This window comes from Salmo salar, chromosome 14 (assembly GCF_965601325.2).
Source record: "Salmo salar chromosome 14, fSalSal1, whole genome shotgun sequence".
Classification (NCBI taxonomy): Eukaryota; Metazoa; Chordata; class Actinopteri; order Salmoniformes; family Salmonidae; genus Salmo; species Salmo salar.
In genome coordinates, this window is record NC_138304.1 from 12053751 (window position 1) to 12072095 (window position 18345).

The 18345-nt window shown below is 43.8% G+C and overlaps 1 protein-coding gene across 14 annotated transcripts in view; it reads right to left on the reverse strand.

Moving 5' to 3' along the window:
* The window catches only part of LOC106568769 (kinesin-like protein KIF1A), a 63792-nt gene that overhangs the window by 18643 nt on the left and 26804 nt on the right, over nt 1–18345 (reverse strand). For 3 of the 14 annotated variants that reach the window (XM_045693859.2, XM_014139433.3, XM_045693862.2), the window contains 22 exons: nt 16698–16794; nt 16404–16552; nt 15887–16065; nt 15478–15615; nt 14907–15025; nt 13188–13273; nt 12931–13066; nt 12520–12706; nt 9196–9240; nt 8914–9004; nt 8610–8728; nt 8458–8531; nt 6595–6703; nt 2914–3065; nt 2681–2786; nt 2337–2360; nt 1891–2005; nt 1644–1777; nt 1447–1508; nt 1074–1219; nt 618–806; nt 366–437 (listed from right to left, as the gene is read on the reverse strand). In XM_045693859.2, coding sequence (XP_045549815.1) covers nt 366–437; nt 618–806; nt 1074–1219; nt 1447–1508; nt 1644–1777; nt 1891–2005; nt 2337–2360; nt 2681–2786; nt 2914–3065; nt 6595–6703; nt 8458–8531; nt 8610–8728; nt 8914–9004; nt 9196–9240; nt 12520–12706; nt 12931–13066; nt 13188–13273; nt 14907–15025; nt 15478–15615; nt 15887–16065; nt 16404–16552; nt 16698–16794 — 2529 coding nt within the window. Of the gene's footprint in view, nt 1–365; nt 438–617; nt 807–1073; nt 1220–1446; nt 1509–1643; nt 1778–1890; nt 2006–2336; nt 2361–2680; nt 2787–2913; nt 3066–6594; nt 6704–8457; nt 8532–8609; nt 8729–8913; nt 9005–9195; nt 9241–12519; nt 12707–12930; nt 13067–13178; nt 13274–14906; nt 15026–15477; nt 15616–15886; nt 16066–16403; nt 16565–16697; nt 16795–18345 lie in introns of all 14 variants that reach the window. The other 11 variants (XM_082960728.1, XM_082960726.1, XM_082960730.1 and 8 more) reach the window with 7 other exon arrangements.

Below are 18345 nucleotides of genomic sequence, written 5' to 3' on the forward strand. Positions count from 1 at the left end.
GATGATGAGAATATGAGCAAGTACACGTGAATGAATGAAGGAACAGAGTGCGGTTTAGTTATTTTGTTTTTAGTTCAAGTGCTTTGTTAGAATGCAGTTCCTCGTTAGAATTCAGTCATTTGTTGGAATACTAAATTCTCGGAGAGGCTGAGTGTGTGAACGAGACAAGGGATCAGGAGGGGAAAGAACGAAGATGACAAGTATCTTGGGTGGGATCAGTGACAATGGGTCGGAGTCTACAGGGGGCAAGTTTTTATGGGATACAAAGGGCTTCGGGCTAGGGACTGGCTGGTTAAAAGTAGCCTGCATGGGGTACTGTAAGTGGGTTATAGAGGGGGTTAAAGGGTCTGGGGGCTGGGGCTCACCTTGCTCTCACTGGCACTGCTGCTCACCTGGCTGTACTCCCTGTTGAAGGTGTGCATGAGCAACCGCAGACACTGAGACCCCAGGAGGAAAAGAGGAGGAGGAGGAGGAGGAAAAACAAAGATTATTATTACTCATAACAACTACCAATAAAAGTTATAATGCATTTTAATCCAACAAAGAGAGACAACCAAAAAGGTGGCCAAGCAAGTGTTGGGCCTGGTTCCTAACTGAATCCAGGGACTGGTAGTCACCTTGGCAGCCAGCTCCCTCTGCCTCTGGCTGGGGCTCTCCAGGGCGGGGCTAGCCCCGGGGCAGTGGCTGAGGATGGGGCTCTTGGCAAAGTCGCTAATTTCACCACTCTTGCAGAGCGCGTCCTGCCCCACAGCCAGGGTGGCCTCCAGTTTCTCCCGCAGCAGCAGGTAGTGCCTGGTCTTCTCCACCTGTACAGACACAACCAGAGAAACCATTGACTTTCTTTTGGCACAAAATGGCCGCCATGCATCGTCCAGGTGAGTCACCTTCATTGGTGAGTATTAACTCTATTCAATAAAAGGTACTTTGAAAACAGCTACTGTATATGAATGCCAACCATGATGCATAATGTATTCCTATTTATTGACCAACCAATTCTATCACAAATTGACTCCACTACTCTGTGGAGTCTTCGTCCCAAACACCCTACAGACCCCACCAATGCCAGGCCTCACCTCCTGCAGCAGGCTGAGTTTCTCCAGCTCCCATTGGTGGTCCAGGATGAGGCTGTCGCTACGGGGCCTCCACCCAGCCAGGTTCTCTTCCCCACGGACGTATGCCACCGAGGTGTCCAAGACGCGCCTGCGCCGCCGCTGCATGCCTGAGGTGAACAAGAGGGCAACAGAGTGTTTCATATATGCCTGTAGAATAACAGATACATACTGCCAAGAGATCATTTGGTGATATGCCCTGTGGTTAAATCAAGGTTCTGATGTACACAGGATGACAGACATGCGGCATCCGTGCTTGTGACAAATTGTGTAAGGGTGACAACATGGTGGAGCGTTCATTTTTCTCAAGCTTCAACTGTGTCATTCTTTAATTTACCGGGACTTCCGACATCAGCGACATGGCAGAGACTGACTTCATACACTCCAGTGACACGATTACTGAGAGAGAGAGAGAGAGAGAGAGAGAGAGAGAGAGAGAGAGAGAGAGAGAGAGGGGAGAGAATGAGTTGTGTCTACTCTATAAACAACATAGAAATAAAGTTCAGATTCAGAGTTCCAGAAAGAAGGTTGAACCTCTCTGAGGGCCTGAGACAGCCGGTGCTGAAGAGGTTCCTGATGGAGCGTGAGGCGGGGAGCTTGGCGTCACGGGAGTAGAACACCATACAGAAGTCTTTGGTGATCACTGTTGGTTGGGTGCAGTTCTCCATCTGAAGAAAGTTAGAACAAAATGTATCCAAATCAGAACTCACTTAATCCAAGCCGATATTACTTGGGTTACGGTTTAGATGTAATGTTTAGGTTCAAATGTTGATGCGTTTACCTCTAGGTAAGCGGAGAGAGTGATGTAGATCTTTTCTCCATAGGGAGTGACACGGTTCAGGAGGAGGGAGTTGTGCATGGAGCTATCCCACGCCGCCTCAAATCGGTAAAAGGTCCTGTTCAGTCAACATACAGGCAAACGTTACAGGGGTTTAGTGTATAGAACTTGTTTTCATTTTGTCAATGGAGACATGTAATATGATTTTTCTCCATCAGCATATCAGTGAAAAAAATGATTAAGTTGCACAAGACCCTCAAAAACAAGGGGCACTCAAACAAACTATATATACACATATTTACAAGGATAGAAACAAACACCTTTGAGTTCACCTTTTAGAGTGAAGTCAAATGAAAGCATGAGGAAACAGACAACAACAACAGAAAGCTGATTCAGGGAACATACAATTGACAAGAGAGAAGGAGAAGGAGAAAGGTTGTGTGTTATACCTATAGTCAACTCCCAGGGACACACTGCCGTACAGCGAAGCGCGAAGAGAAAAGGGCGAGAAGTTATAAGCAAGCAACTTGGCTGTGGATTTTACAGTAACAAAGTGGCAAAAATGAAGAAACATTAACACAATAGAACATTGGATAAAAATACATGTGGTCTTCAACGCCAAAATATGGTCCAAAAAAAAAAGAATACGGTAAAGAAAATGAGAAAAAGAGAACGAGAGAAAACAAACATACTCAAAACGTTCCATTATGGAAAAGGCCATTAATACACAACCATGTTATTATGTATTACAGTGTGTACAGGAACTAGCTGTGAAAGAGGAGAGGGGACGTACTTGTCATTATATGAGGGCCAGATGTAGCCCGCAGATAGAATGTTGAGAGACAGGATGTTGGGGTCGATGATGGTCTCATCAGCCTCTGGAGTATTCCGGATCCGCCCTGAGAGGTCAAAAGGTCAGTGATGGATCTTTATGTGCTGTAAAGACGGATCTGTGGGATCTGTATGTGCGGTAAAGATTAATTTACTGTGCACATGTCATTGTTGTCTACTCTCATCCGTACTCACCCACCACCAGCTCCTTGACCTCCTTCCACTCCATGTCATTTCCTGTCTCGTGCGCTATGGTGACTGTGATCCTCCGCTGGATGCCCTGATGAAGAAGGAAGGTTCCGTGGCAAGGCATGCCCCCTCTGTGGTCCACCACTGAAGGGATGTAGCTAAGGACAAAAAAATTGCATATTCATCAATGACACACATTAATGACCCTAAACTGTCAGTAAGGCTTTATTTTACAGTTCTATTACCACTGGTATTTACCATGAAATTACTTGGTGAGAAAATGCTGTAATTTCAATGGCTAAAGGTGCAATGTGTAGAAATCAATCCACAATTTCCTGGTTGCAAAAACTCTAATAGTTTGCTTAATTTCAGTTTATGTGACAAAACAAGCAGTCATTGTGTAGAGAATCATTGTACCATCTAAACCACTATGAAATATATTTTCCATAACCAAAAATATTGTATTTTCAGCTGTTTGAAGCTGGTGTACAAAACAGAAAGTAAAAGACAAAATTTAAGAATGGGAAGCATAGAAGTAGTGCATGTATAATGTGGTGGCTAATTTCCACATTACCAAATGAGGAGTTACAAACACACCAGTCCGAGTTAAACTACATCTTTAATACTTAAGATACTTTTGCAAAAGTTCTTGACCCCCAATAATGCACTCTCTCGAATGAATCATTGTACAAAGTGATTACCCAATGGCTACAGGGATCTTTTATAGCAACGATACACCCCCTTCAACGTACATTCACAAACCACAGATACTTAGTAACAGTTCACAAAGGTTAAGTTTTGTATGACAGATATCAATAAAACACATCAGACAGTAACTGCTATGTCAACAGGATTAATGGTATAGACCAGTATCTGGTCTCCTTAGAACCGTCCCTCCCTGGTACGGTATTGAACAGAACTATTTCATCCAATGGCATATATCAATTGTCAACTCTAGATACTCCCATCTCAAGCAAACCCCCTCTTGACCCCACTCCTGGACAGGCTCACTGGGGGGAGTGAGCCTCTAGGCCATATATTATCACAGGATAAGTGTGAGATCTAAGAGAGGACATACAAGGGTCCATTTACTGCCATAATCCTCCCCACAATAAAGAAAAGGAGGGAGTGACTTGCTCACAGACATTGTGGAGACAAGTCATTGGTTCCCCATTAATCACGCATCCCTTCACATGGTTTAAGAAATAGGTAAAGACACATTCCCATGACGACAAGTCTGACCTCTCCCCTCTCTGGGCCCCAAGTGTCTGAGCCCCAGCTACGGTAGACGTGCAACTGAAAAGACACCAGAGTCCAATGGACACTTTCTAATGACAAGTACCTCAAATAAGCATATTATACTAATATAACATCTTAATTATCTGTTACCCAACTAATTCTGATTCGTCCACGACAATAACAGATCTACCACTTCTTAGACTTGCTTTCAATGAGAATGACAGATCTATAACTCATATTTCTATGTGAATTTGGTTGGGTTGCCCAAAAAGTGACATATTGCAGCTTTAATGACCATGAAGAAGGGAAAATATTTTTCAAGGTGCTTTGGAGAGAACTTAACAAAAGAGAACAAATGTTTTATTTAACTAGGCAAGTCAGTTAAGAACAAAGCTCTTATTTACAATGACAGCCTAGGAACGGTGGGTTAACTGCCTTGTTCAGGAGCAGAATGACAGGATTTTACTTTGTCAGCTCGGGGATTTGATCTAGCAACCCTTCGGTTACTGGCCCAATGCTCTAACCACTAGGCTACCTGCCGCCCAAAATAACGTACTGTCATGACGTTACCTTTACCCTTTTCTCTCCACTCTACAGAATGGACTATTGGAAAGCCCTTTGTGAACGTAGAGAAAGTATGGTAACATCAAAAGGTTGGGGAATGGAACAATATTTCCCTTTCTCAACCAGTTGAAAGTGTCCGTTGGTACTTAAAGAATATGATGCTAGATCAGTTGTTTTCTGGGACATTATATCTGATGATAGGACGACATAAATTGTATCTTGGAAAGTATATTTCCCTCACTAACTTTAAACATCAGCTATCTGAGCAGCTAACCGATCGCTGCAGCTGTACATAGCCCATCTGTAAATAGCCTACCCAATCTACCTACCTCATCCCCATATTGTTTTTATTTTTTTTTCTGCTCTTTTGCACACCAGTATTTCTACTTGCACATCATCATCTGCACATCTATCACTCCAGTGTTCATTTGCTAAATTGTAATTACTTTGCTACTATGACCTATTTATTGCCTTACCTCCTCACGACATTTGCACACACTGTATATAGACTTTATTTTTTTTCTATTGTGTTATTGACTGTATGCTTGTTTATTCCATGTGTAATTTTGTGTTGTTTTTTGTGTCGCACTGCTTTGCTTTATCTTGGCCAGGTCGCAGTTGGAAATGAGAACTTGTTCTCAACTAGCTTACCTGGTTAAATAAAGGTGATTTAAAAAAAATTGTAAGTCTACACATTCTATCAGATTCACATGGAATTGTTGTGCAATTTAAATGTTTAAATATGAAACTATTTGTGAAAATATTAAATGTAATTTTTGCCTCCTAAATAAGATCATTGTTTCATAGTAAAACGTAGTCCCAGTCAGTGGCCACACTCAAGTGAACAGACATTGGTTGAGAACTATGAAACACGCCCTTCTCTCCCCCAGTACAGTTCCCGATGACGTGAGGACTGGTGTCCGTACATTTAAAAGGGCGAATTTCAACATGGAGGTGACAATCACCACACTGGAATGGTGAATTTCGACTAGACCAGCCAGAATACAGCACGAGCTGGTATGAACTTTGAACTATTATTCACTAAAGAAGAAGTGATACCTCCTAGACGTCGAGTTGTCAGCTGCAGCTGTAAATGTACGTGACCTAGGAAAGAACAGACATCTCCTAAGAACAACAAGGTACTTTAACGTATCCGCTCTACAACACTAGGACCAGAAAGATTCTTCAAAGGACAATGGGCGATCTCTGCTGGGTAAACCAGTCTTCCATCTTCGACCCATCTATCGAAACGCAGCTCAGAGTAAATATATATCTTGCATTTTCCTTTTCCGAATGGGCGGTTATTAGAATGCATAAGATTCTGTATTTACGGTAGCAAAGCTTCTCAAGGTCCGATAGAGACCCAATCCCTTTGTCCCTCAGTCTTCCTGCTCTTTCATTCAAACCCAACCCCCTTCCTTTGTTTAACCAGCAGTCATATCGGGTTAGCCCACTAGGGGCTTTTCATGACATGATGAGTAATCGATGTGTGATCTATCCTGTGTATATATATGTAATTCTGTGTGATTATTTAGGTATTTAGTAAATAAATAATTAAGCCAATTTGTGTATTGCTGATTCAACTTGTTAGCTAGGGTTCGTGCAGATAACCAAGTACTTACGACAATCAGAACGAGACCGATCAAGGTGACGATTAAATAATTGACTGCTATTGATATAAAAGATCTTCAGATCTTTAAGAGAGTGGATTCGGGAGATAACCGCTCTATATAAATTAATGCTTCTGTGGTGCCCCAGGTTATTAATGGTTTAATTGTTGCATGGTTTAATTCAATCACGTAATCAATTAAATGTTAGATAATCGATTTGATAAAATAGCATGTCATATAATTTAATCATAGTCAGAGACATGACAATACTTACTCTCCATTGGCCTCCAGCTCACAGATCTCGAAGAAGGCCATGAGGTCATATTTGGAGTGGCATGGGCCGGCCGTGGAACGGGTCAGGGTATTCAGCTTGGTGGCTGGTACTGTGAAAGAGAAGGTCAGAAATGTGTCTGAAAATTTGTGACACGCCAGCACAATGATGTGGATGAAGCTAGGGATGTTTAAAAAAAAATATGAACTCAGCAAAAATGTCCCTTTTTCAGGACCCTGTCTTTCAAAGATAATTCGTAAAAATCCAAATAACTTCACAGATCTTCATTGTAAAGGGTTTAAACACTGTTTCCCATACCTGTTCAATGAACCATAAACAATTAATGAGCATGCACCTGTGGAACAGTCGTTAAGACACTAACAGCTTACAGGCGGTAGGCAATTATGGTCACAGTTATGAGAACTTAGGACACTAAAGAGGCCTTTCTACTGACTCTGAAAAACACAAAAAGAAAGATGCCCAGGGTCCCTGCTCATCTGCGTGAACGTGCCTTAGGCATACTGCAAGGAGGCATGAGGACTGCAGATGTGGCCAGGGCAATAAATTGCAATGTCCGTACTGTGAGACGCCTAAGACAGCACTACAGGGAGACAGGACGGACAGCTGATCGTCCTCGCAGTGGCAGACCACGTGTAACAACACCTGCACAGGATCGGTACATCCGAACATCACACCTGAGGGACAGGTACAGGATGGCAACAACAACTGCCCGAGTTACACCAGGAACGCACAATTTTTCTTAGAAGGAATGAGCGTTACACCAAGGAGATCGATTTGGAGGTGGAGGGTCCGTCATGGTCTGGGGTGGTGTGTCACAGCATCATGGGACTGAGCTTGTTGTCATTGTAGGCAATCTCAACGCTGTGCATTACAGGGAAGACATCCTCCTCCCTCATGTGGTACCCTTCCTGCAGGCTCATCCTGACATGACCCTCCAGCAATGCCACCAGCCATACTGCTCGTTCTGTGCGTGATTTCCTGCAAGACAGGAATGTCAGTGTTCTGCCATGGCCAGCAAAGAACCCGGATCTCAATCCCATTGTGCACGTCTGGGACCTGTTGGATCGGAGGGTGAGGGCTAGGGCCATTCCCCCCAGAAATGTCAGGGAACTTGCAGGTGCCTTGGTGGAAGAGCAGGGTAACATCTCACAGCAAGAACTGGCAAATCTGGTGCAGTCCATGAGGAGGAGATGCACTGCAGTACTTAATGCAGCTGGTGACCACACCAGATACTGACTGTTACTTTTGATTTTGACCCCGCGTTTGTTCAGGGACACATTATTCCACTTCTGTTTGTCACATGTCGGTGGAACTTGTTCGGTTTATGTCTCAGTTGTTGAATCTTGTTATGTTCATACAAATATTGACACATGTTAAGTTTGCTGAAAATAAACGCAGTTGACAGTGAGAGGACGTTTCTTTTTTTGCTGAGTTTATATATAAAACATATATAAATATTTTACAAATTTTTTCTCCAGTAATGCCTTCTTGAACATGTGAACTTTCATGTGCCTCAATTGCAAACTTGCATGGGATCTGTAAATATAAATATTAAATTATGAGTTTAGCCAAGGAGAAAGCACTGAGCTAAATAGGGAAAAAGACAGGATCCTTTCTGGCTAGCCATGATTGGCTGAGATAATGGAGGGGTTGACCATGCTGATGGTTGGCCATAAGCATTTTTTGTCATAAGCCCCATTTGGGATGGGCCGTCACATTTGTACTACTAACCAATATCTGGTTAGCATTCTCGTACAAAATGGCTGCAGTGCCAACTTGCTCAGCTTGGTGGCTGGCACTTTCTCAAAGATGTAGAAAGAGACACATACCAAATAAACCACTCACCTGGTTTAGACAAGGGCATGACCCTTGGGAACTGCCTCCTAGAAGGTCGAAGGGGACTGAAATAGAAGTGTGAACTTTTAAAATGGTCTACTTTAGCAAGACAGTGAAACGGGATCATTTGAAGAAGAAGAGGGAAAGTCCAGTTTTCTCACCTGATGAGGTCTTTGCAGAGGGGTGGGAATGGCTGCTTCTGGTAATGGCCAAACACCTCAAAGACGATGGGCTGGGTCTTGATGTACTCCACAAACGACTTGGTAACCTCTACCGTGATCTAATAGATAATCAAAAGCGAGGTAGGCTATCAATAAAGTCCCTTAACAAGGCCAGCGACAATAGGATGAATACAAGGCAATACAACAACAATCTGTAATTCATGATTCATTCATGGTAATATCATAGAAATAATAATAATAATAATAATAATGAATAGCAATGTTATTTCTGGTCAGTGCTTACATTCTGTACATGGTAGAATCCCAGCGGAGGTCCTCTGCCGGTGTTCTTGAGTGGCTCAGTGGAGAAAGCCTCATCATGTCGGTGGATGAAGCTGGAAGTAGGGAAACCACATTCAATCAATATGCGTACATATTCACTATACATATATATTAAAACTACGACACTGTTACATTACTACTATGTACTATTGACTACTCTCAATATGCCGCACTGATTATGATCACATTTGGTGGACACTTGTCTTGCACCATCAGACGAGTCTACTTTAGGAATAACACTAACCATAAGAATTTTGTTTGTTTAAACCAAGAGAGGATGGAGTCGTTTCTGGATGAAGAAAAGAGAGAAGTGAAAGGTCTTGAACGACAAGGCTTTTGCATTTACATTTGAGTCATTTAGCAGATGCTCTTATTCAGAGAGAATTACAGTAGAAATTACGGGAAGGTGCTTGGCTTATGGGGCACAGACAGAATTTTCACAGAGTCAGCTCAGGGATGTTAGACAGCAACCTTTCAGTTACTGGCACAATGCTCTAAACCACTAGGCTACCTGCCGCCCTTTTCCATAGCATAGCTTTAAAATAGTTAGCGTGTTAGATGTCTTCTAAAATGTAGATTCCTGCCTAAATAAAAATCGTTGTAAATTGCTGAGGAGACAAACTCAAGTACATAGTCAAAATATGATGAAAATAGGAAATAAAGTTGAGGAATTGAAATGACTCATTTGCTTTCTACACATAACAATCAAATTATAAATGACTAACTATAAGATTTCTCCTTCCTTATAACTGTCAAATAGATATGATCATATTTAGTGACAGTACAAAATTGCCACCATTTCATAGACTCTGCCTCCCTGCACCTAAACAAGCCATCCTGGATTGTTTTCCCACATCCTCATTACTCTGGCAGTGACATGTGTTACTGTTGCTGTCATGTCTACAGCGCTATCACCTCTCTTGCTTTGCTAGCCTTTTGGTTGGCATAGCAGTGAGCAAGACTCTCGCTTATCGAGCTCTTCCGAGTGTCCATCGGCGGCTTGGTGCTTGGTCAAGTGACTGCCGCAGGGATTTCTGCTCTAACAATTCTATGGATGTAACTGGCACATTCAACACTGGACGTGGCTCTAATCGGGTACTTCTCCATTGAACTGTATCAATTCCAATAGTGTCGCTATAAAGCCCCCCTTTCCCTCTGGTCTCACCGTTATTAAAGGATTGTGCGTCGGGTTGGCTGTTCTCAGAGGGGCTCATCACAGAAAATGCAATTGATGTCATGTGTTTGACTGAAACCTGGCAACAAACCTTATGAATGTTTGTCTTTTAACCTCGCGATCAGACCTCAAAATGGCTATAACTCAGGTACACAATCTGACCTCATTTGAATGCCTAGCGCTCAAACTAGCGCTCCTCATTTTGATATCCAGGCCTCCCATATTCTCCCTTTTCTTCCACTCAAGACTTAAGGCGCTAACATCTTCCTGCTCCATGTGCTGCTTGGGGACTTAAACGTTCATGTACACTCCAGCATGTGAATTTTACAACCTATGTCAAAGGCTACAACCTGGACCTGGTGTGCTACACTGGCCATAGATCCCTCCGACATGTGTGGCCTGAACCTCACCATTTCTGACCACGTGGCCACCCTATTTCATCTTTCCAACCCCCCTGATTGAACTGATTCAGTCCCATGAGAACCCTGACGCTCACCACAAGGCCAAGTCTACCCACTACTCTAACATCAATAAAGGTCATAACCCGAGAGCTCCCTTCTCCATGATCTATAAGCTACTACTGTCACGTAACGACTGTAGGTTGCCAACTCCAGTCCCTCTTTGAGTCCCTTCAAATCAGGCGTTTTAGGCTCAGTCCTAGGGCCACTCCTTTTCATCATCTATATCGTACCCTTCCGGCCAAATACTCCGTCAACACAGTCTGGAATTCCACTGTTACGCTGATGACACACAAATCTATGTTCCCTCCAAACCCACTTGTCAACTGTCTAAAATAAATAAAAACATGGATAAGCTCGACTTCCTGAAGTTCAACGGCGATAAGACAGAAGCTATGTTGGTGGTACCCAGATCTCTCCTGAAGAAGGTTGAGGAGTTTGACCTTAACGTCAACGGCTGCTCTATCTGTCCTACCTCTCAAGTGAATAATCTGGGGGTCATCCTCGATTCCACACTTTGATGCCCACATTAAAACCATCACAAAATCTGCCTTCTTCCATCTCAAGAACATAGGCAGTCTCAGCACCTCACTTACCGACTCAGTTGCTGAAACCCTTATACATGCCTTCATTACCTCACGCCTGGACTATTGCAATGGACTCCCTGACAGCTCCCTCAACAAACTTCAGTATATCTAGAACTCAGCTATAAGACTCCTCACCCGCACCAAACCCAGGGAGCACATCACACCCACACTTCTCCACCTCCACTGGCTTCCAATTAAATTCCTTCTCCTCACCTACAAATCCATGCATGACTTGGCTCCCTTCCATCTTTCCAACATGCAACACATCTACACCCCCATCCGCAGCCTTCGATCCTCTGTCTCTGGCCTACTGGTCACCCCCCTCTCTCCAGACTACGCTCCATGGGGGATTGTGCCTTCAGCAATGCCACCCCCACTCTCTGGAACTTTCTCACCCCTGAACTCCTAGTGCGTTTTAAACCTTGGTCTAGCTGTTTTTTTGTCTTTTTAATCTTCTTATCGTGTAAGGGATGCAGAGGTTGTTGAAGTTAGCCTCTCAATTTGAACTGCCTTGATGACTTTGTCGCTGTTGTTGCTGTTATTTTTTTTGTCCATTTTTTGGGTGTCATGCGCCTTGCTTTTAGTATTGTCATGTTTATGTATTAGCAATTTTTTCTTACTCTGTAAGGGTCCTTGGGTATTTTGAAAGATGCAAATCAAATGTATTATTAGTATTATTATAGAAGTGACGACAGACTGTTCTGCCATGTGACGCAGAGACGTTCTAACTTCAGCTTTTCGTCAGGCTGTGATCAAGAGAAAGTGGCCTTGTTTCAGTTCTATTCTTCAGTTCTATTTTTTTCATGTTGGGCGGTTTAAACCCCAGTGTGAACATCATAGAGAGATTAAACTCACATCAATGGACATCAATGGAATAGTATGGGTGTTGGGTTTCAGGGAACCCCACGAGGGGTTGCAACATACTGATCTGGGTAGGCCAAAACACGCAAGACATCGCTGCCTGTGCTCTCAAGGTCGTACTGCCTTGGTTAGCGACCGGACTCACACATACGCCTATGGAGTTGAATGGTACGACATTAAATGTTTTGTTTCTAAACAGTCCACAGACACATTTACAAGGTAAAAACATATTCAGAACTAGTCCAATACCCATGGTACTCCCTGAATTCAGGGAGTTTACATTCTTAAAGTACCTGAACCACTGGCACTTGCAGATGTTCCTAAGGAGAGATTTTAGAAACAAATGCCTCTTTATGCATCATCATCATCATTCAAAACACTTTTCCTCACTGACATCTTGTCAAGTCTATCTAAAACCTCCAAAACTGTCCTGGTCAAAGCTAAAATACAACAAAATGAAAGGGCTTGAATGAATGGGAGGCACTTACTTGAACTGGCAGAAGATGTCAGCATACTCAGCGGAAATGCTGGAGGCCTGCAGCACTGTGACCCTGAAGGTGAAGGTGGAGCCTATGTGGAGGTGGGACAGGGCCTTCTCCAGGGGCAGTTCCAGACCCAGACCACCCTTCAGTGGGCTCCTGGGGACCTCTGGTGTGGCTGTGATGGGGGACAAGTCTGTGGTCATGGTAAGTACACATGATAAAGACAGGAAATGCCTGCAGTCCTGCACACGGTATGACGGGGAGACACAGTGCTTTACTCCTGCACCATGACTTACACAAATTATAAGTACATGACCTTTCAGTTAAGTCTTCCCCTACGAAACACATTTGTGCTGTTCATATCTACCACCACAATTATGTCATCGAAAAACAACATGATTGGTAGGATCTCCTTACCTGCACAGGTGTTGTTGTTGACCTCGTCAGGGTCAGCTCCTATATCAGAGTTCTGTCCCTCCCCTTCCACGAAGCGTAGCTCTTCATGAGAGGTGTTAGAATGGGACATGCCGCCAGAACACGACTCTGTCTGGAACTGACCAGCCAAACACATGGCCTTTTAAATAATGACACAGCATTTTCATAATCTAGATACTGAATGCAGACAGCGATTTGGCAAGTATTCAAGTTCATGTATAATTTCTTACTGATTCTACCTTCTCAAACTGTTGGTCCTCAAAGGATATCTTGGCGGTTCCTGACTGCCTTACGCCAGAACCATAGTCAGGGGCTTCTTCATCAGCTGGGGAGAGACAATAAAAATGTTGTAATCTCATCCGTTTTGAAGGCCATTTTTATCAAACAGCAATTCACTAATCTCTCAGCACCCACTTGGGTGTCCTTTACAAAACACTAAACAATTGTGTCTAATACTGTATGTTAACTTCTTTGGGAACAGGGGGCAGTATTGAGTAGCTTGGATGAATAAAGTGCCCAGAGTAAACTGCCTGCTACTCAGGCCCAGAAGCTAGAATATGCATATAATTAGTAGATTTGGATAGAAAACACACTAGTTTTCAGAACTGTTATAATAATGTCTGTGAGTATAACAGAACTCATATGGCAGGCAAAAACCTGAGAAAAATCCAACCAGGATGTGGGAAATCTGAGGTTTGTAGTTTTTTAAAGTGATTGCCTATCCAATATACTGTGTCTATGGGGTCAGATTGCACTTCCTAAGGCTTCCACTAGATGTCAACAGTCTTTAGAATGTTGTTTCAGGCTTCTACTGTGAAAGGGGAGCGAATAAGAACTGTTTGAACCAGGGGTCTGGCTGAAAGCCTTGAGTTGTTTATCGCTCGCGGCCGTGAGCACGAGCTCCGTTCCCTTTCCTTTCTAAAGACAAAGGAATTGTCCGGTTGGAATATTATTGAAGATTTATGATAAAAACATCCTAAAGATTGATTCTATACATCGTTTGACATGTTTCTACAAACTGTAATGGAACTTTTTTGACTTTTCGTCTGGACTTGTGCATTTGGAATAGTGAACTAAACGCGCAAACAAAAAGGAGGTATTTGGACATAAAGATTAACTTTATCGAACAAAACAAACATTTATTGTGGAACTGGGATTCCTGGGAGTGCATTCCGATGAAGATCATCAAAGGTAAGTGAATATTTATAACACTATTTCTGACTTTTGTTGACTCCACAACATGGCGGGTATCTGTATGGCTTGTTTTGGTGGCTGAGCGCTGTACTCAGATTATCGCATGGTGTGCTTTCACCGTAAAGCTTTTTTGAAATCTGACAAAGCAGTTGCATTAAGGAAAAGTTTATCTATAATCCTATGCATAACAATTGTATCTTTCATCAAAGTTTATGATGAGTATTTCTGTAAATTGATGTGGCTCTCTGCAAAATCACCCCCAAAAGAAACATTACTGAACATAACGCGCCAATGTAAACTGAGATTTTTGGATATAAATATGAACTTTATCGAACAAAACATACATGTATTGTGTAACATGAAGTCCTATGAGTGCCATCTGATGAAGATCATCAAAGGTTAGTGATTAATTTTATCTCTATTTCTGCTTTTTGTGACTCCTCTCTTTGGCTGGAAAATGGCTTTTTTTGTGACTAGGCGCTGACCTAACATAATCGTATGGTATGCTTTTGCCGTAAAGCCTTTTTGAAATCAGACACTGTGGCTGGATTAACAAGAAGTTTATCTTTAAAATGGTGTATAATACTTGTATGTTTGAGGAATTTTAATTATGAGATTTCTGTTGTTTTGAATTTGGTGCCCTGCAATTTCACTGGCTGTTGTCAAGGTGGGACGCTAGCGTCCCACATATCCCAGAGAGGTTAACACAATTTATCGCACAATAAAAGGATATAGACATGACAATATGGCACAGTAGCTGGTACCTGAGATGGCCTGCACTGCCACCCTGAGGAAGCCCTTCACCTCTCCCTTCTCACTGACGATGGCCACGCGGTGCACGAGCGGCACGGGGTACAGCAGGTTACTCAGGTACACAAAGGCTCTGCGGACGGGGGAGGAATAGAGGGGGAGAAAGGAATAGAGGAGGAGAGGGGAATAGAGGAGGAGAGGGGAATAGAGGGGGAGAGAGCGATAGCGGGGGAGAGACGGATAGAGGGGGAGAGAAGGATAGAGAGGGAGAGAGGAATAGAGGGGGAGAGAGGGATAGAGGGGGAGAGAGGGATAGAGATAGAGAGGAGGAGCGGTATCAGACACAGGGCAATCATTTCAGAGCAGAGGACCGTCGTAGAATGTTGAGGTAATCTCTAGTGGGGCAAGATTATTGACCCTGGCCCTGTTCAAATATTTATCATGTGCATCCTCCGATAAGTGTATTGTATTGTATCTGTTTCCATCCTTTTGCTCTTATTAGGAAACCACTGGCTACTTAGTGATTACCTCAAGAAAGTAAGGGAATGACATTTGAAAAGACTAGGAATTGGGACGGTGACTGACCTGCCCACCAGACGGAACCATGGGAAGCGGTCATAGAAGGGGTCTCCTCCGGTCAGGGCCTGGTCACAGTCCTCCACAGTGCTGCTGGGCACCTCCGCCGCACGGTCGTACATCTCCCTCATCAGGTCCAGCCTCTGTCTATAGGGGGCAGCACAGACAACGCACACGATCAGGACAGAGCACATCATAGCAACAGACACTGTAAAGTTGACGCAGACTGGGTAAGTCCATATAGGCCTACATACCAGGGCCTCGCGTGTACAGAGACACATATCATAACGTAAAGCCATAGATAAATAACCGGAACAAATGCTCAGAGACAGAAACGCACTCACACAGTCTAATGTCAAGGTCCTCACAAGTATAGTAATACTGTACAAACACACACACAATTCCCGCACACACATACCGGAGTTTCTCCAAGGTCCAGTAGTGTGTAGCGCCGTTCTTCTGGTCCTGGACCTCCACAGCTACGATGGTGCTGGGGAAGGGCCGTTTCTCCCGCTCCATGGCCACGCTGGGGGGCAGCAGGTCCGGGGGCAACGGGGAGTACAGTGTGTCTGTCAGCAGCACAAACTGGAACTGGACCTGTAAAGGAGAGGACCCTTTTAGCATTTTAGCATGTGAGCAGGTTAGCGACAAAAATCGCTGTTGTCAATTCAAATCTCATTTCGCGGACTCATCGAACCGTTTCACAATAGAGCCGATCTGATTCAGTGACTTTGCCGGGGCACTGTTTCGCAATACCAGTCTTTGCTGACTCATTGAATCGATTCATAGTTTTCTAAGAATAGACTCATTCGATGTACACTCATTTGGTAGATTGACTGAACTGATTAATAACGCAGTTTCATTTGACTGATACCTCACAGTTTCACCACTAAATCCTTGTTCTACTTTATAGATTGTATTTAATGACAGTGTACCTTCTTCTTAAGCTCCACACTGATGGCGTTGGCTTCCTTGAGGAAGATGGCGTTGCCCCACAGCAGGTCCCTGAGGGAGGTGAACTGGTAGAAACGCCACTTACGGAACGCCCAGGATGCAAGCTCCATCTCACGCTGTGTCCACGGAACTATGGGAAAAACTTAAAACATTCCATAATTAAGGAAATACTCCATTCTCTGGCCTTACCTCAGAAATAGATATTTTATTTCAAAATCATTGTAAACATTTGATAAAGGTTGTTCTAGATGGGTAACTGTCAATCAATGTCTCACCTTCCTCCTCAGGCTCCTCCTCTTCGTCTGGGGACTCCAGGTAACGGGAGTTTCTGTCCACCTGTTTCTGCAGGGCCTCCAGTTTACTCTCATAGTCCTGGGAGAGACCCCGGTACAGACACATCAAATCACATGACAGAATAACGGCTACATACACTCACTGGCCAGTTAAAAAATTGTCAAAGACTCCAGCCACCCTAGTCATAGATTGTTCTCTCTGCTACCGCACGGCAAGCGGTACTGGAGCGCCAAGCCTAGGTCCAAGAGGCTTCTAAACAGCGTCTACCCCCAAGCCATAAGACTCCTGAACATCTAAGCAAATGGCTACCCAGACTATTTGCATTGCCCCCTGACTCTGTACCGGTACCACCCTGTATATAGTCTCGCTATTATTATTTTACTGCTGCTCTTTAATTGCTTGTTACTTTTATCTCTTTTATATATATATATATATAGTATTTATTTTGATTAGATTTTTTTATTTAACTGCATTGTTGGTTAGGGGCTGGTGAGTAAGCATTTCACTGTAAGGTCTACACAAATTTGATTTGATTTGATTGGGTACACCACCCCGTTCACGAAAAAGGTTCTCTCCCACAGACAGAGTCACGTGGCCATTGCTCGCTATATAAAGCAGGCAGACCGGCATCGAGGTATTCAGTTACTCTTCGATTGAACGTTAGAAGGGGCAAAACTAATGATCTAAGCGACTTTGAGCGTAATATGATCGTCGGTGCCAGGCGCGCCGGTTCCAGTATCTCAGAAACGGCCGGCCTCCTGGGCTTTTCACACACGACAGTGTCTAGAGTTTACTGAGAATAGTGAGACAAAAGACATCCAGTCCAGTGGCAGTCCTAACAACAGTGGTGTGCAGAACCGCATCTCGGAACGCACAACTCGTCGGTCCTTGTCACGGATGGGCTATTGCAGCAGACGACCACACCGGGTTCCACTCCTATCAGCTACAAACAAGAAGAAGCGGCTCCAGTGGGCACGTGATCGCCAACACTGGACAACTGAGGAGTGGAACAACATCGCCTGGTTCGAGGAATCCCGGTTCCTGTTGCCTCATGCTGATGGCAGAGTCAGGATTTGGTGGAAGCAGCATGAGTCCATGGTCCCATCCTGCCTGGTATCAATGGTACAGGCTGGCGGCAGTGGTGTAGGAAACGTTTTCCTGGCAAATGTTAGGTCCCTTGATACCAATTGAGCAACGTTTGAACGCCACACCTTGTATAATCCATGCCCCGAAAAATTCAAGATGTTCTGGAGGCAAAGGAGGGGTCTGACCGGTACTAGATGGGTGTACCTAATAAACTGGTCACTGTGTGTCTCCATATACAAGTAACTGCCAAAATAAAGGAAACACCCAATAAAGTGTCTTAATAGGGCGCTGGGCCACCACGAGCAGCTAGAACAGCTTCAATGCGCCTTGGGCATAGATTCTACAAGTGTCTAGAACTCTATTGGAGGGATGTGACACCATTCTTCCATCATTTGGTGTTTTGTTGCTGGTGGTGGAAAACTCTGTCTCAGATGCCAATCCAGAATCTCCCATTAGTGTTCATTTGGGTTGAGATCTGGTGACTGAGACAAACACCCTTTAAACCCCCTACTTATGCTAATTTGAGACCCCTCTTTCAAAGTC